General features: G+C 42.1%; 1 protein-coding gene across 1 annotated transcript; it reads left to right on the top strand.

Annotated features, from left to right (window-relative positions):
* The first annotated feature begins 158 nt into the window (after positions 1–158).
* epn3b (epsin 3b) lies at positions 159–19,266 on the top strand. Its single transcript, XM_028602049.1, has 13 exons — positions 159–484; positions 5,996–6,225; positions 6,494–6,652; positions 9,089–9,172; positions 9,429–9,618; positions 9,667–9,750; positions 11,313–11,431; positions 13,258–13,344; positions 16,257–16,380; positions 16,472–16,642; positions 16,758–16,853; positions 17,337–17,618; positions 17,718–19,266. Exons 2-13 carry the CDS (start codon positions 6,157–6,159, stop codon positions 18,008–18,010), a joined length of 1,758 nt encoding a protein of 585 aa, XP_028457850.1. The 5' UTR covers positions 159–484; positions 5,996–6,156; the 3' UTR covers positions 18,011–19,266.
* Positions 19,267–19,935: the final 669 nt, after the last annotated feature.

Here is a 19,935-nt window from a genome sequence, read left to right as displayed (position 1 = left end):
CCCTGCCTCTCTCTCTCTCTCTCTCTCTCTCTCTCTCTCTCTCTCTCTCTCTCTCTCTCTCTCTCTCTCTCTCTCTCTCTCGCCGCTGTGATTGTGTATGCTGTGCGTGCGTGGCCTGCCGGTGCTGTGTGCGTGTGTGGATGGGGCTGCCTGAGTGAGAGAGCAGAGAGGGAGTGAGTGAGCCGTGTGCTCTGGCTTATCCTTGTCCTATGCGGATTTCACCACTGACTGCCGGCCCGAGCGACTCGCATCATCCAGGTTAGGCCTGGGTTTAGACGCCAACATTCCCATTCAAGGGAACCCTCACTGTTCGGCTCCTCTCTCACGTTTGCCGGATATAGGAGCGGAGGGAGATCATTGTGGTTGCTCTGCTGCTTAGCCGATCCCGGCTGAGGGCACAACATATTATCGGGACTTGGAGAGAGGAGATAGCGGAGAGGCGAGGATGCTCAGTGGACAAGGGGAGAGATGAGTAATGGGCAAGGTAAGCGGCATGTTGAAATGACCGGGGGGAGGATGGGGGGGGAGAATATTTTGGCTTTTTTTGGTGCAAATAATTCTCATTTTAAGTGAGTATGTAGTATATACAATGTAGCCTATTGAGCTGCCGACCTAGATGTAACGGACAACTCCAGTGGCAATTGGCCTTGCACAGGAATTCGTGCTACACATGGCAGCCTGCACAGGGAATCCACCGCAAGAGTGTGTGTGTGTGTGTGTGTGTGTGTGTGTGTGTGTGTGAATGTATGGGGGTGTCGGTGGGGCGATTGGGTAATGCATTATGCAGACCCAGCATGAGCGCCATCCTCCTCTCCATCGCCACCTGAAATACACAGTTCACCTGCTGTCACGGCACGCATGCGCATCTATAAATGTGGACGACGGGATGACGTAGGTTCTCTAAGTTTGAGCATTTTGGCGCATCAGACCAGACCATATCAGTTTAAAAAAAACTTAATCACTCTCACTTACTTACTCGGATGTATAACTCTGTGTGTTCATTTATGTATTGTTGTAGTAGTATATGTAGTATTTGAAGTGAAAGCATATCATTTGCATTATTCAACTGGGCCTAGAGACAACTGTCCCTGGTGTTGAGCATCACGACTTCAGTTAATAATTGAATCAGGTGACTCTTCCTGGAGGTGGTCCGTCTTGACGTAGTGACTGTGGCTCAGAGTGAATGTTTTAAAGTTATTACACCCTGATGAGTCATTTGAATAGAGCAGCTCATAGCTGTGAATCAGAAAATATTCCAGTACAACCACCATGGGTTGTACCATTCATTTGTTGCATTACTCACAGAGCAGCTCCACAGTTTGTCCCTGGATGACTAAATCACCACTGTCTGTCTCTGTGCTGCATGAGACTTTATGAAATACACAATGGAGCTGTACAATATTTCATATTTCAGGATGGATTTTACTCTTGTACTTCTGGTTAAAGAACACATGTTGGTGTTTGTGGAACTGTGCACATTCATCTTTGAACACTGATAATTTATCATAATATCTTAACCTTTCCTAAGTAACTTATTGGCATCGCAAATATTCTTATTCAAATTATAAATATATAAATATGATTTATAATTTGTAGTGTGGGTCCTGATGGCATGTGGCCTGGACATTCTGTTGCCAGTGCTTCTACACTAAATACTATAAGTAAACTTTTGTAGGGGCTGGGTATCGCTCAAAAATATTTGATACCGATACCAATACTGTGACCTCGATACCGGTTCCTAACCTTTTTTCCGATACCAATTTTATAAAACGAAAATGAATTACAACATTACACAATATAGTATAAATCTCTTTTATTTTATTTTTCAGACCTACGTGATCCCCATCTTTGTGCACAACTTAGAGTTTTTTCTGTGTGCAATCACAAACATAATTAGATGGTGGTAAAAGTATGCTGCATAGGCTACACTGATGCTCATGAGATTTCCTCCTAAAGGTATTGAAATTTTGTATTGAATGACGAGGCATTTTTCGATACTCGATACTTTAGAAGCAATTCGGTCGGTGCCTAAAAAGTATTGAATTGTCGATTTGATTTGTATTGCAATTTTCATTTATTGTGATTCTAGAAGTATTGTGATTCCAAAGTATTTAGTGTTGCGATTTTCTTTTTCTTCTTTAACAAAAACAAAAGTTGAATAATACACTTCTAGAAACAATATATCATGAGACATTTCTAAAAACTAATTTTCTTCTAAGAAGAATGCATATCACATGTCAATCAGTCAGTCTGACATTTAAACGGATAACGGAAACGGATATGATGTAGTCGCCGTCAGCGGTAGTGTATCAACTCCAAAATATTTAGGTGAATCATTGGTAAAAAAATAAATAAATAGAAAATATTGATTCTAGGGAAAAGAATCAATTTTAAAAATAGTTGCAAGAGAATCACGATACATACAATTTTCAGATTTTTTCCGCACCCCTAGTAGACATAGTGTGGGATTGGTTTTACTGAGATAGATGATTTGAATCTGTTGTGGTGTGAGGGTCAGACAAAGGAATGAAAAGAGCAATAGTTTCAAACACCTCATGCAGTAGACCGCACTAGCCTTTGATTACCTTTGTGCACGTGTGTGTGTGTGTGTGTGTGTGTGTGTGTGTGTGTGTGTGTGTGTGTGTGTGTGTCAGAACACAAAGCTAAAGATGATTTTGCAGAAAAGTGATACTGGTTGAAGTTGCTGAGCTTCACTTTCTTCTTTATGCCCTTCATTCTCTCTCTCTCTCTCTCTCTCTCTCTCTCTCTCTCTCTCTCTCTCTCTCTCTCTCTCTCTATCTATCTCTATGTCTCTTGCACATGTACAAACACTCTCAGGCTCGTCCTCAGACATTTCTGTCTCTGTGTCCCTGCTGTGTGCATCTCAGTTCCTCTGTGCTTCTGCTGATGTTTGCTTTTCAGCAGGATGAGGCATCCTATGACTTGTTTCATTGTGACAGTCTTTGCGAACTGTTGTGGGGCAGCAGTGATGAAATTAAATCAATTAAAAAATAATGCACACAGGTCTTTAAAAAGTCAATAATTAATATAATAATTTTTGTAAGTTGTCGTGAGCCAAATGCATGGTCAAGTTACTGAACAGGCTTACTGGGCTGAAAAAAAGCCTCCTGTGGACAGGTGTTGTACCAGGCACGGCGTTATGGGTGGGCCTGACGGGCCTAGGCCCACCCACTTTTCAACAGGCCCACCCAAAACATTTCCTCAAAAAACATTAATTAATTAATATATTATAATTTGTTGAAGAATTATTAAAAATAGGCAAATAATCTCATAATTTGTGCTAAAATTGTCTAAATGTTTAGTTTTCAAAAACAATTTAAAAAAACTGCTCATGTCTATTTTTATGTTTCTGCGCAAGTTCAGCAGACAGCGAGGTTCGGATCGGATGTAGCTTGTAGGCTAGGCTAGGTTAGCTCCCAGTGATCTGAGAGTGTGAAAATAATTTCCAGTAAAGGACAAGGTTGCAACAGCCGTTGTTTAGGTACCTCAAACGTGCACGAACGGTCTCAGAGTCATCGCTGCAACCAGGAGATGAAGGAGAGCTGAGATCCACAACGCCGAGCACATCTTTGTCTCGGACACCGCAGGATGCTAGCGATGCTAGCGATGCTAGCGCGGTTACCGCGGCCAGCGCGACCAGCGCCGGTGCTAATGCCTTTGCCTCTGCCTCGCGAGTGGATGATATAGCCCCTATGGATATAGCCCTGTGGATCTGTCTTCCTTGGATGAGCCCGCAACTCAACCAGTGCTAAAGTATCCGGTCACTTCTTCTTTAGGGAGTTTAATTGTGTAGGACCGCCAGAGGATAACAGTAAGGCATGTGAAGGCTACTCTGCCTGTATTGTATTATGTCGTTATATGAGATGTATGGATTCAAATAATCAATTCATAACCCTCTACAGAGCTGCAGGCGCAGTTCTATTTCTATAACAGCTTGTTACTGTTCCCTCATGGTTTTCTCTTGTTATGGCCAATAATGTTAATGCGATTTATTTATTTTTGTTAAACATGTTTATAACATGAATCATCACACTAAAGTAAGGAAATAACTTGAGTCTTGTTTTACATGACAATTGACGTTGTCAATGAACACGTTCTGTGGCCGAGTATTGATTGAAACTGTCGGGCAGTGTTGTTGATTTGTATATTGTTGAAAACTTAAAACAATTGAAAAGAATTGTGAAATATTCGGCCTCATGTTATACGAGCAGAACTAAACTATGGTTGGGGAAATATTAGATTCCTGACCACTTTTACAGTCTATAGGCCTGAGGTTAGGAGAGATGAGCTATAGCACAGCCAGGTATGGTGCGTAATGGAGAGTCCAAAGCGCTCTTCTTTTGGGCAGAACCAAGGAGAGCGATCGCGGATAGGTCCGTCCTTTGCACCGAAACTTTTTACAATGCAACAACATATAAATAGCATCAAGCTATTACAATCTTTATTATGTAAGCACATATAATATATATATAATATAACAGTATATTAGCCAGTCATTTGTATTAGGTTAAACAGGGATTTGATAACGTTTTTAATTTAAGGCCCACCCAAAATTGGTCTGGCCCATCCAAAACTGGAATCCTGGCGCCGTGCCTGTGTTGTACATTAGCGTTTCACACGTTTAACACGAAAGACAGTGAATCTGGTATGAAATATTGATTTGTATAAAAAAAAAAAAAACGGTCTACTACTAGTACTATGTCATCAGTACTCAACCCATGTAGAGATGTTTCATTGTCTGGTAGAAATTATAACCAGACCAGTTCCGATTTAAGTGTTTTTTTATTTAAATGTTTTTATTCGTATGCCTAATTGAAAAAATTATTAGAATTCATACAGTAATTCGTACATACTGTAGGAAATGATCAGCAACACAGAAACAAGTGACTAATAGTATGTCCATTTAAAAAAATCTCCTGGGTAATTTTGTTAGCTGCAGATGTTTCCCTGAAGCACTGCAAGAAAAAAAATCTAAGAAACGGAACACATCAGCTTTACCTTGTGATTCAAAATGTAACTTTGTTTAGTGAGCCAATGACTGATGAGGTCACCCTGGTTCAGCTTTTGGTTTAGTGAGTAAAGTGTGTTCTGTCAGTGAAGGCTTAGTCGCAGGCAGAGGTAAAAGTATCACAGGAACCCTTAATGATCGATTCCCTTGTGTCCTCTCTGAAATATGAATTTGGAAGAGAAAATTGCGTGCGTGCGTGCGCACACACAGACAGCTGCATGTGTGTGTTGGCCTAAATAAATTAAGCCGCCAAGAAGCTTCATCAGACACCTGAGTGCCAGAGCTTTTTTATGACCTACTTCCTGAGCGGGCACCAATTGTGAGCTGCTCATTCAGTCATCAGTCATTGCTCTATTTGCTCAGTGTTTTCACATTGACATGAATAGCAAAGAAATAAATAAAGTGCAGACTTTAACTTGACGTGATGTTTTTCGCCATGCTAGTGAGACGGCCCTGCAGATGGCTATGTCTTTGAAATGTAATAATGTAGCATCTATCAGCTGTGGTAGCATCAGGTCTTTGGTTTATAACCAATAACTGCAAAACTGTCATAGTATACCTGCTAAAAATCAGCATATTAGCATTGTCATTATGAGACACAAAAAAACAGATGCCCCTAATGGCTCCAGGTTTTCTTTATTATCAAATAATCTGGTGATCGTTGTCTGTACAAACAAGAACTGCCAATAGATAAATTGTTAGACTTTTAATGGTGCCAGTTTGCCAAAATGTAAATGTGTTGATATAGAGTAAAAAAACAGGGCTTAAGCTGTAGCCAACAGCATAAATCCATGAATCCATGGCAACATTATACTAACTTTTTACATCCCATAGCATTGAACTGTAGGTTCAGAATGTCTCATTAACGGGGTGGGGATTTGCTCATTAGATCAACCCTACAAGGGTGAGAATGACATAACGTACTAGATTTTATTTTTAGGCATGTATTTTGTCTGTTTCTTACAGGGGCCTCCTATAACTCCTGACAGAGAAGAGGAGCCTTCAATGCCATATACTTCTCCTCTCCTCCTCCAGTCCACATTCCCCCTTTCACCCCTTCTCTTCACTTGTTGAGTGGTTTTTCTCCCCAACTTTCTATCCCTCCACATCCTCCATCACCCGTCACCATGACAACCTCAGCCCTGCGTCGGCAGGTGAAGAATATTGTGCACAACTATTCAGAAGCGGAGATCAAGGTATTATAAATGAGCTGCGTTCTCCTTGAGTGTGATTGTGCGGTGGCTTTCATGTGTCAGACTTTGACTCCTTTAAATTAACACTGATGTCAAGTCATGTCAGAACAAAACTCTCTACTGCCTGTTATTTTTTTCTTGTTATAAATATGCTTTGACACTTTGTAATCTTCTTATTATATTGTTGTTGCTTTGGATGAGAAAGAATATTATAATGCATGCAAATATGAGAAGAAATGTACATCATTGTTCCTCTGATGGTGGCGGGTAGGTTCGCGAGGCCACCTCGAATGACCCCTGGGGCCCATCTTCGTCTCTCATGTCAGAGATCGCTGACTTGACATTCAATGTGGTGGCGTTTGCTGAGGTCATGGGCATGGTGTGGAAACGCCTCAACGACAGCGGCAAGAACTGGAGGCACGTCTACAAGGTGAACTCATGAAAGATTTCTGTCAGACTGCTCAGTTTAATCAGTTCAGCTCTCTGTTTGTGTCTCTCTTCCTTTCTACTGGCTTACTTTAGCTTTACTCTTTCTTTAGCTTCCCTCTGACTGCTCACCATGACTTTCCTCCCTCCACCTTTTCCTTCTGTTATATTGGTTTTTAACTTTCTTCCTACATTTGTGGTTCAGAGAGAAATATAAACTTGACACAAAAAAGTAAGGAAATTTGTGTTTGGTAAATTATTTCTCTGTGGTAACAATGCTTTTTTGGCAATACATCATATACCGTTGGAAAGCCTGTTTAGTTCCCTTTCAAATGGTGCCCCATTTGTAAGGAACATGCATTTGTGGAATGAGCAGCAGCCCTGAGTATGTAGGTTGCACCCATGAAAAATTTGCCAAATCTTCTCTGCTAGTGCCAAACAGCTTATTCTGCCATTGACTCGTTTTGGTGTTTGGTGGATTGGATGATTGAAGTTTGAGGAAACAAGACATATTTGCAATTTAACAATTTATTCATTTCACAAACAGGAGCCTCAGTAGCGTGTGGAAGAACCATACACAGCCACAACAGCCTGGCACCTCCTCCCCATGCTGGTCACCAGTCTGGTCACACACTGCTGTGGAATGGCATCCCATTCTTCAAGCAGCATTTGTCGCAAGTCAGCCAATGTGGTTGTGTTGGTCACTCTGGCACGAACAGCACGCCCAAGTGTTCATTGGGGTTGAGGTCAGCACTGCTGGCAGGCCATTCCATCCTCTCCACTCCCACATTCTGGAGGTAGTCTCTGATAAACCCCGCCCTGTGGGGGCGAGCATTGTCATCTTGGAGGATAGAGTTCGGTCCCAGACTGTGGATATATGGGATTGCCACTGGTTGCAGAATCTCATCTCTATATCTCTCTGCATTGAGATTGCCTCCAATGATGACAAGCCTCGTTTTTCCAGTGAGGGAGGGCGCCACCCCGCACCATCACACTGCCTCCACCAAAAGGTGTTACTCTATCGGTGCAGCAATCACCGTAGCGTTCTCCGCGTCTTCTCCATACTTTGACCCTATGATCCAACTGCCGTAGGCAGAATCTGGACTCATCACTGAACATAACGTTCCTCCACATGTTCAAGTTCCAGTGCACGTGTTACCAGGCCTGACGGTGAAGGGCAATCACATGAAACCGGAGTTTGGCTGTCTGCAGTCTGGTCCTGGATTGTCTGGGCAGAGAGCCGTCGGCAATATAGCAACCCCTTGGGTGCTCAAAAGACAAGTGTCAATAGCAACAGCAAAATAACCTGTTTGGCAATGGCAGAGAAGATTTGGCAAATTTTTCATGGGCGCATACTCAGCGCTGCTGCTCATCCCACAAATGCATGGTCCAGGCTCCATTTGAAAGGGAACTAAACAGGCTTTCCAACGGTATAAGATTTATTGCCAAAAAGCATTAACACAGAGAAATAATCTACCAAACACAAATTTCCTTACTTTTTGTGCTAAGTTTTGACAACTATTAGATGGATTGCCTTGAAATTTAGGCTACATCAGATGTTCAAGGTCTCTAGAGGATATATTCTAATCAATGTGCTGATCCTCTGACCTTTCCTCTAGCGCCACCAGCATGTCAAAGTTTTCACACTATCAAATATCTTATACTCTATGGGTTGGCACACAATTTGGTACCGATATCCATGGTGCCCAGAAGATGTATCTTGCTAATTTTTGTGATCCTCTGACTTTTCCTCTTGGGCCACCATTGTTAGGATTATTATAATGTTTCTAACAACCAAGAAGTTGACTATTTAGTTTCATGAACTAACATCATTTTGAAGTATAGTGGCAGTAAATCATCTGATGTCAAAATCATGACGAGAGATGAGGATCTTTGTTTTATCCATGTTGGTTTTTAAAAAGCAGCGTTTTCAGAATGAAACAAATCACTTTTTAGATGCAAGGTTGACTGTGTTATGTTATATATCCTAAACAGCAGATGCTGTATGTGTATGTGTCCAAGACAAATTCCCTTCAGGACAATGAAGTCTATCTTATCTTATCTCAGTTCTGAATGATGTCCCTATCAACCTCAGCTGTACTTTGTTTTAAGTGCTAATTAGCAATTGTTAGCATGCTAACATGCTAAACCAACACATAGAACATGGTAAACATTATACCTGCTAAACATTGTCATCCTAGCATTTCCATTGTAAGCATGTTAGCATGCTGACATTAGCATTTAGCTGAAGTAAGCCCTCACAGAGCTGCTAGCATGGCTGTAGTGTCTTAGTCTTGTTATACTATTATTTCCTGTATCCATCTCATTGCACATATCCCTATACAGTAGATGCATTTAATAATAGTTATGTATTTTTTCTACAATGTGTAGAATAGATTAATTTTGGAGTAGCAGTGTGATAATCAGCATTTGATTCCAGGCCCTGACTCTGTTGGATTACCTGCTGAAGACAGGATCAGAGAGAGTGGCCCAACAGTGCCGTGAAAACGCATTCACTATTCAGGTACTGGACTGCAACAACAGGAGCACCTCAGCAATCTGAACTTCTCAGGAACAGAGCTGCTTTATTGTTTATGTGGATCGTGTGTTTAATGTCTGTTTGCAATTTCTGACTAAACTGGAATATCGTCACATTACTGAGGATGAGATTATTGAAGTTTTCCAGCATCTTCTTAACCATAACTTGAATTGTACTACAAAAAGCTGAAGCTCATCTTTAAAACATCATGAAAATGTATTTTTGTCCGTGTGGTGTTCAGACGCTACGCGACTTCCAGTACATGGACCGTGACGGCAGAGATCAGGGGGCCAACGTGAGAGAAAAGGCACGCCAACTGGTGTGTCTCCTCCGGGACGAGGAGCGGCTCCGCCAGGAGAGGAGTCAAGCCCTAAAGACCAAGGAGCGAATGGCTGGGGGAGGCAGTGGAGGGGGTGGGGGTGGCAGTGGGGGTGGGGGTGTGAGTGTGTACGGAGGTATACCCCCTTCTTACCACCCAGGCAGGCGAACAAGCCAGCCCAGCATGGCTGTGCTGTACGGGGAGGAGTTCAGCCGATCCAGAGGCTCTCCGTCCTCCTTCAACTGTGAGTATTAAAACGGGCAACAACTGATTTTTTTGGCCACTTGGGGGCAGCAGAAACAAGCTGTGAATACAACATCGACAGATCATCACCTTTTAAGTTGACATAGCAAACTTGTTAGCAAACAGTTGCTTATTTCCACACTTACACAGTTACTGTACAAAGCAACATTATCATTCATTTGGAGTTGTGTTTTTGTCCACCTGATGAAGGCTAGCGTTTTTAGGGCTTTTTCGTTGAAAACAGCAGCCTGCTGCGGCTGAAAACGACTCTATGAGAGAGGTGAAAATTAGTGCTGTCAAACGATTAAAATATTTAATTGCGATTAATCGCATTAACTCGCAATTAATCGCATAGTTTTATCTATTCTAAATGTCCCTTGATTTCTTTTTGTCACATTATTTTTTTTCTCATTTTAATGCTCTTATCAACATGGAAAAGTGGATCGGCTTGCTTTGTGCTTTTGTCGCCTGGCTTTGACGAGGGGGCGGAGAATCCGCATCAGCCGTGTGCTTGGCCATCACGTGGTATTTCAGACTGGACCTGCTGCAATGATAGCTCAGTTCACAAAGACAAAACACACAGATCACTTTGGTCTTGTCAATGGAACCATTTGGCAACCTTTTTAAAGTAAACTTTCCATTCAGAATCTTATTGGCATCCATTTTGGTGTCTCACGCTCGCCATCCACTCAAAACGTAACGTTAGCCTACTACTCTTTGGCCGCCTCGCAAGCGTTACTAGTTGTTGCAACAGTATGTGAAAAAAACTACAAAGTTTGCAAGGCCAAAAAGAACGTTAATTTCGCTATAAAAAAATGTACGCCGTTAAAATGGGTTTGCATTAACGCCATTAATAACACGTTTAACTGACAGCTCTAGTGAAAATGAATCCAAACAGTAAAGTTTCCAGACAGCTTAACAACAGACCTTTTTCACGGCAGACATGTTGACATGTCATAGTAGGAAAAGCACAGGTGTATTCCAAACCATTACTGATGGCTGCATTCCACTTAGGAAAGGTCCTGGTATTGTGCATGCTGACTCACTGAAATATCTTACTGGGACACTTGATGGAATTAAGCCATCGTTGAGGTTATCAATTTCAGCTGTGCTTTTCCTACTATGACAAGTCAACATGTCTGCTGTGAAAAAGGTCTATAAGCTGAAACTTGACATAAAGCTCTATAAAGCTGAGGGGAGCTGAAGATTCTGGTGATAATTCTTTGTAGGTGTATCACTACCAGCTTATATCTGCTTTAAAGTCTAAACTTACCTGGAGCACTAAACAGCTTATTTCATGAGTTGGCAATTAATAAATAGATGAAGCAGTAAAAATATACACTTCTTCTTTGTATTAAGGCTAATCCCTGATGAAATGCATGTTGTGCTGTTGCCCAGCACTTTGGACAATCCACCACATAGATTATCAATACTGCAGCATAGGCCTAAAAATATTCAAATCAGCCCAGCACTTCCTGTGCTCCACGTCTCTATGCGTCTGCTCATGCATCCCCCGCGTCAATTGCGCCCTCCCTCAATCTGCCTCACTTGTTCCCTCTGCAGCCTCGTCATCGTCACCTCGCGCCGCCTCGGACCTGGAGCAGGCTCGGCCTCAGACCAGCGGCGAGGAGGAGCTGCAGCTCCAGCTGGCTTTAGCCATGAGCAGGGAGGAGAGTCAGAAGGTAAAACAACACATGCACACATAATTGTGATAATGTGTAATGGCCTTTAGCTCCTCGAGTGTGACAGTACCCTTCCTCTAAACACACACACACATACATACACACACACACACACACACACACACACATACACACACACACACACACACACACACACACACACTCTGCATTCGAGCCACATGTCTCATTGCTAGGGGTGGGACGAGACACCCAGCTCACGAGACAAGACACGAGATTAGGTTCACAAGATCGAGACAAGATTTTTAAACTATTTTACAGAAAACTTCCATGAAGAAATAAGTCTGGAAAAATAGTCCTTCAATCCAAAGTCACAAAATGAAAACCGAGCACTGAATGGTTTTGCCACAAACTCCGATAACTGGCTTCTCTCTTGTATAACTAAAAGTTACACCGTTACTTATTCCACATGTATGGTGAAGAGAGTCTCTTCACTCAGAGAACCAAGGTTACAACATAACCAAGCGTTTTCTGGCACTAGTTGAGACCGAATTTTTTGTACTTGAATTTGTCATTGTACAGTAGACAGAGAGAAATAAGGCTCATTTTACTATTGTTTCACATTGATTACGTTCTAAAGCACAAATAAATTATCATCAAACACACAAAAGATGATTTTTGTGAAGACAGATGCTCTTTTCTCCTCATATTAATTGCAGCAGTAAACAAGGAAGTAGGCTACTCGTCTCTAGTATCAATTTATGACCATTATAGGACAAAAGGAGAACATTTCTCTTTGTTTAATATCATTAAAAGTAAAGTTAGGTTTTGCTGTCCGCTTCCCGACTCATTTTAACAGAGAAAGAGAGTTGTGTGCGCCACAGTGAACTGCACGCTGCGGACGCACGTGTCTCGGCCAAGATGGGGGGGGAGATGGGGAGGGAGGGAGAGACTGGGAGAGAGAGAGGGAGAGCAGCAGTACTCTCCTTCTAAAGCTGGGTTTTACAGGTAGTTTTTTTTCTTCCGCTCTCGCTCTGCAAAGTAAACTCGGAGTCAACTTTGGAGAACGGGCGGGGGGGATTTTCTATGCTCATTATTTCAAGGCTGCTGCTCTGCACCTGTGTACTGATATCGCAAGACACATTTTACCTTGACTAGAAACACATTTTAATCTCATGAGAGATCTCGTCACACCTCTACTAATTGTTGCCTCTTGATGATTCCAATAATGAAAATGATGTTACAAATGTTCGGAACATTCGCCCACCTTCATCTAGCTAGCCCTTCCTTCCCCTGTTACCATAGAGATGGATGAAGACACACAACTACAGATTGCTTTGAGCCTTAGCCCAAAGGAATATGAGCAGATACACACACGCACACACACGCACACACACACACACACACACACACACGCACACAAACAGAAACATACAAAAACACACCTCACTTCTTACCATTTTAGCTGTGTGATATGGCTCTTATAGCTTAACTAAAATGCTTTTCTGTGGCCAGCCAATCACTTTACTTCCTAACTTTTTCCTTCCTCAGCCAGCTTAGGCCTACTCCTTTCCAGGACATCTGCTGTATCTCCCACTGGATCTCAAACATACATCTCTCTTTTCTCAGACAAGAAATGTTTAAAGTTCTACATATAAAACATCCTCTGCATTCTTCCTCTCCGTGTTGCTCTAAACCAGCCTCTGCTCTTCGTCAGCTAAATATTTCAACAGCGCTGCATTCGTTTTGCTGGGCTAAACCAAAGGCTGTTTCACAAACACTGGTGTGTATGTGCCCGTGTGTGTGTGTGCGTCCACGCTCATGGCCGTGGTGATAATGTTGATGATGTCACGATGCCGCCACTGCAGGAGCAGTGTTGTCGCCAAGGAGACGAGTCTCTGTTACAGAAGGCCCTGGATGAGAGCAGGAGAGAGAGTCAGTCGGGTACGCAGGAGGTGAGTTTTTAAAAATGCGTGTGTGCTGTACAGTGTGTGCATGCTTGCATGGAGAGGTGGGCGGGTGCATTTGTAGGTGGTTTTTTGGCAGGCATTTAGAAAATGAAGTGGAGTTTAAAGTGCCGACTGTAGGATAGGGAGGGAAACGAGACAAAAAGACATAGATCAGCATAATGAGGGAGGTTTGAGAGAGAAACGGTAGAGAACTGAGAGAGAGAAGAAAGAATGACAATGACTTTGTCTTGTCTAACCTTGAGCTCAGCATGACATTTCCCTGAAAGCATACTTCTTGTAGCACACCAGCTCATTTATTCATTGGCCTGTCAACAAGCCAATCAGAGTCACCAGCTGTCTTATGTAAAGGTCCCCATGGCTTGTAATTGCTCATATTATGCTGCTTATCATAGAAATACTGGTACTTTCATGTGCCCATATAGAAAAAGCAGCGTGGTAATAAAGACATGGGGGGAAAACAGTGAAGTGAGCTTCCCAATGATTCTCTGACTGATGTAATTCCTGACATATTCACAAGGTCAGATACATGTCATACATCATCATGTCTTGCATTATCACACATCAAAATATGACATTTCATTTATGCCCTTTTATCTGAAGCTTTAATGTACAATTTGCAACGGGTGTAGCCAGATTAAGCTCTTAAAGATCCCTTTCAGATATGGTTTAAGAGCTATGAATAGAAATAAAAACTGTATACTGTACATAAAAAATACTCCACTTTAAATAATAATATCTGTGTCAATTACATCTACTATTTCTCCCTCATTGAAACCGGAATTTTATGTATGAGCAAATATTCTTAGTTTCAAAAGTTTAACGGCTGGACACAAGATGTCTCGTACCACACAGAAAAGTCCATTCTTAGTGTATGAGACCTGGAGTCTTCAGGTTTCCACATCACACTTGCGTAAGCTGCATAGTAAACCACGATTGGCTTCCAGACTAGTTGTGATGTCATAAAATCTTGCTGATACGTACATGTTAAACTCCGATTTAAGGTGAGCACAGAGAAACTTTCCCCTGTCAGCTGGATGTGAAAACGAACTCTACACATGCATCATTCTGCACAGTGAAGCTCAAACATCAGGAACAATAAGCTAAATACATTTTTGACTAGATGGGGGCTTTAAATTGCTAACATTTACCACAATGTTGAGGAAAACAATTTATCATTTAGAATAAAATGGAAATTTCAGTCTGACAAACATTTAGGATACAGATTTAAACAACTAATATGAATGAACATATTTAAACGATTTTTTTTTGTATGAGTGACCAAACCAAATAGAAACCATTCTCCCAACACTTACAATGTTTACAATAACCTGTAGCTCGATAGTGCAGAGATGAGAGATCCAAGAAGGATATTTGATTTGATATATGCACATTGTTATGATCAGGATGTTGACACGTGACATGTTTGTTTATGTGAAGGGTGATTAATGTAATTTGAATTAACAGCAGTTCAGAAAAACTGAAGTGCCCATTTTGTTCATGTGCTTATATATGTGCTCAAATTAAATTACCTGATATTACCATTACATGTTCTTACTGTATAGGACTCCACATGAGCAATTTTTATGCTATCACGTTTCCAAATACACACTTAACTCATCATAATGCACATACTGTAGCTTGTAGTATTGGGTTATATGTTTTTTAGGATCACGTGATAATGTCAACACAACATAGTCAACAAATCGTGCGATATTTGATAGATATTTTCTCATGTGAAAGTTCTGGTTTGCTTTTAAATCACCGAAAGGCTTGTAATTTATAAGTTAAGGCTGCATGCCGTTTCAAATGTTTTTAGTTATATCAACATTTTGTCTATACTGCACTTTACGTCAAAGTGTTGTTACAATGATACCATATGTGCAGGGTATTTTAAAAGTGCCCAGTAAACAACATGTCAGCAGGCTGCACTGCTGCCTACTCTGCTGTGAGATGCTGCTCTGCCAACTGCTGCAGAGTAATCTAAACATTGGAGTCCAGATGCACCCTTACAAACTGTTTGTGAATCCCCTCAAGCTTTGTACTCTTTTCACTGCATTATGTCTTATGCATTAGTCTCATTTCCAATATACGCACAATACCAAACAAAACATAAAGTATATGTTTACAAAGCATATCTGATGTTTGGTATTGACCTTCTGATAAATTAATCAGACTCTACAATAACAGACCAGTGAATAATTATAAAACTCACAATGACACTTAAACTGCTCTGCTGTTCTAAATGTGTTTTTCACTACAGTGGCTGTAAAACATTGTGCATATTCATGCTCAAAGGAAACAACTTATTTTTTTTAAAGTGCACTTTAGACAGCACTGTCAGTGTGACTTAAGTAGATTGTCGCTGTCAAAACCATGTACCTCCAAATCATCCACTTTTCGTGAGTTGGGACAATGCCTTTTTTCAGGAAATCATTTGGATTTTTTAAATGATTCATTTAGCTTAAGAAGTATGATAATTTCCTAAACGTATATAGAAACACCATCCATCAGGGTATCTGAAAAATTCAAATGTATCAAGATACATGGTTTTAATTAAACAGTGATACAGTTTTAACTGACACAGCATGAGGAAAACATTCCAGCATAGTTTCCTCATTTACACATTTACACCACAAAGTCTGTCTCAGCTACTTCATTTAACTCAGATCTGCCAAGCTGAACGTCTCAATAGTGTTTTAAAGTAATTGTTGTGTTTAAATCACACAATCACAGTAACTGTATCAGCGTCTGCATTCTCTCCTCCACAGATCTCAACAGGGTTGGATACATTTTGTCTGGCTCTTATTAAGAGTATTGCTGCTTCAAAAACCCATCCAGGAACACCGGCATGAGAATGTTTGGCACAGATTTAAGAAAGATTTTGTCTCCCTCTGCAGTCGGCTATGCTGGACTTGGTGGACATATTTGGCCCCTCATCTGAGGCCCCACCTCAGCCTAAAGACCCTTGGAACTCTGCCCAACCCCCCGGTGACATCACCTCTGACCCCTGGGACTCTGTAGGTGGGTGGCTCAGACACACCCATTCTGTCAGTTTGGATGTTTTTAACGCTTCACAATGAGTTTTGTGTTGTTTTTTTATCTCTCGTTACAGCGGTTCACTCCAGCACTCCTGTGATTGGTAGCCCGTGGACGGCCCCTCACTTATCCTCCAACGAGTCCAATCCTTGGGCTCCATGTGCGGACTCACGCACAGACCCCTGGGAAGCAGCGCCTCTCTCCCCCAGTCCTGTCAATCATGACTGGGACAGCCCAACAGATGGAGGTGCCTTTTTAAGAACGCCAGCCTCATCAAAAATGCCTATACGTTGTAATATATGTCAGAAGATGTAAGCGCTGCACTCTGCCTAAGATTTTAATGTTTTCAATTTGACAAGCAGATGGGGAAGAGACAGATCCGTTTGCTGCACAGGAAGAAGAGAATCCTAAACAGGATGTCCCTCAAGTGTCCTCCCCTCAACCTGCTAGTCCCACAGGTAGTTCAGTACAAGGCAATCAGAAGTACTTTGGATTTTACTTTACATTTGTATCTTACTGAAGCAATAAGTCTCCTGCATTGACAGTGGTTGGAAAGTAAAAAAAATCTTCTTCCACCATGAGCCCATTGACAGCAGGTAGACTAATAGTACACACAATATATGATGTACTTTACATACACAGTACAGTAAGACCAAAGGTAGCCTACTGTGTTTGATTATTTCACATGTAGCTTCACATAGTAATGTACTGCAATGCATTAAACGTCCCAGGTAAGGACACAGCAACAGGAACACGTATCATTTTAATGTAATCTTATACAAAAGCGCAGTAACAAATCACCTTTGTGAAATTTATATTACATTATTGATATTGGAGTATTGTGCGCAAGACACTTCATGTTAACTTCCTTTAATTGATCATCTATGCATCATATTGCATAATATCCCCTCAGTAATATTTTTTTTCTGTTCCTGATGCAGAGCTGTTTGGGGTAATGGCAGACACTGACCCATTTGCAGATTCTAAGCCAAATCCATTTGGGGCTGACACTCCGGTAAAACCCCTGGTAAATGGACGAGAGTCGGCCAGCCCGGAGATGTTTGATCTGTCCCGGCTGGCACCCCCGCTCAGCGCCCCAACTCCACGTATGTGTCGAACCCCAGAGGCCTTCCTAGGAGCTACGGGGGCCTCGCTTGTCAATTTAGACGCTCTCATACCCTCCAACCCATCTAGCAAGCTGCACAGCAACCCCTTCCTCTCAGGTAACAAACTACGATTACAGAGCTCATGTTCTGTACTTACAAAAACATCATTATGATATTATTAAAAGGTCTCCTACACATACAATTCTGTCTTCTCAGGTCTGAGTGCTCCGTCTCCCACCAACCCCTTCCACTGCGACCAGCCTCGCCTCACCCTCAACCAAATGCGACCATGCTCTACATCCCCACTGCCCCCACACATGCTCTCCTACAGCCCGTCGCTGCCCCTCCCTCTGCCCCACCAGCCACCCATCCTCCCCTCCTCTCTCACACAACCTCCCGCTGGACTCCTGGACCTTCCCTCCAACCTCCCACAGCCCCTGCTCCCCCTTTCTCCGCGACCACCGCAGCGCACTCAGTCACAGACACACAGCCACAACCCCTTCCTCTGAGACCTTCTGCATCTTTCCAGCTCTGGTCTGCAGAGGGAGACAACAGAATGGACTCTATTTGGATTAATCTATGCCGACTACAATAAAACTAGTTTAAATGAGCCTGAACTGGACTGCGGATCCTGATCTGATGTCATCGTGCACACTTGAAGCGGATACAACTCGGACTGGATGTATTTGTGTCTGTCTGAAGACACATCAGCTGCTATATAACCTGAACTCTTGAAGAAAAGCTAACACAGAAAAACACACACACGCACTCAGGCACACTTAAAGGTGCATAGACACAAACATGCACACACCACCAAACTAACAGGGTGTGCCTCCACTGTCCCTTCGATGCCTTTTCCCCATCAACAGTGACAACTCCGAGCACCTTTTGACCACAGAGCCAGAACTGTTTCTTTAGGAGATCAGGATGAGGCCACTTACTTTGATTTTCCACCAAGATTCACCAGAATTCTTACCCCTGCTGCTTCACCGACAAAAGCATGAATGCATCCCACCCCAAAGACTCAAAACTAATTCTATTCTGCTGAGCACCTGAGACCAGTTCTTCAAACAAGTCCTCTTTTTCTGATGAGTCAAATATCTTGAGCTTTGTTGGCACAATTGAATCACCGGAGAAAGCCCAAAAGTGTGTTACTGTTAGATTCAAGACAGCATTCAGCACTGTTCAAGAACAAATTGACTCAGGTATTCCTTCCCACATTTACGTCATGACATATTTTGCATTGCCTTGTTACCTTGCAAGCTCAACAGCATCTGGTCCTAAGTTACTTATGTTATTTGTCCTAGTGGCCCCTAAAGGATCTAGTTGGATTGAAAACTGGACTAAACCAGCCTAAGCCAAACCTCATTGTCTCAATCTGGACCTAAACTGATCACTGATTGTACCCTATCGGACCCGTGTGCCTGACTCTACAGCTGACCCACAATGCATTCCCAGCTGGTTTATATTGGCGCCATGAAGGAGGACCTCAGGGAGACCGCTCTGTCCCTCCTCCGGTGAAATTCAACCTTAGTCAAGGGAAAAGCATTAGTCTACAGAAAAAAGAGGTGGGAGGAGTAAAAGAAAGATGAATAGAAATAAGGTGAAACGATTACAAATAATAAAGTGATGTGTTGAGCAGTAGCTCCTCTATTGTGCTAAATATTCACTTCTGTGTTTGGAACAAGAGAGGAGGTGTTTGGTCATCACTGCACTGAACCTGGACTGAATGTGAAATCCCTGCCTATAGATACACACAGGCTTAGTACATATGTATTTAACAGAATGATACCTATAAAGTATTATAAAATAAATACCAATAAATGAATGGTGTTTGCATTATAATATTGAAAGTGTTCATATGATTGATTGATGAGTTATTCCTTAAAGGTCCCATATTATGCTCATTTTCAGCTCATATTTCTATATATGTGTATATATTTCTATATACTTACATGCTTTAATGTTCAAAAACCAATATTTTTCTCTTACTGTCTGCGTGAATATACCTTAATTCCCCCCTCTGAAACACTCAGTTTTAGCGCCTGTCTCTTTAAGCCCCCCTCCTGAATAGCTCAGTCTGCTCTGATTGGTCAGCATTTCTGGGTCTTCCTCATCTGCACTCTCTGTATCTCTGCAGTAGGTCTGGCAAACACGATTCCTTTTAAGGATTCGGGTTATTCTGAGTCACTCACTAAACTGATCCGGGTTGTGCGAGTCACTTGAGTCAGTATTGAGCTATAGGCGAGCCCAGGCGAGGTTGCAATGTTTCGGACTGTCTGCTCGACTTAATTTGCTTTACCCTGACTCGAATGAAGTTCACTCACTCGTCTGCTACAGATCCACCCACTCATGACAATGTAGCCGGCTGATTTGCACGACTGACTCACGCGAGAGCTCGCGGGTCGTCGGGGCCTCACGAGTCATCGAGAAC

This window comes from Perca flavescens, chromosome 2 (assembly GCF_004354835.1).
Source record: "Perca flavescens isolate YP-PL-M2 chromosome 2, PFLA_1.0, whole genome shotgun sequence".
NCBI lineage: Eukaryota > Metazoa > Chordata > Actinopteri > Perciformes > Percidae > Perca > Perca flavescens.
This window is presented reverse-complemented; position numbering and strand designations above follow the sequence as displayed.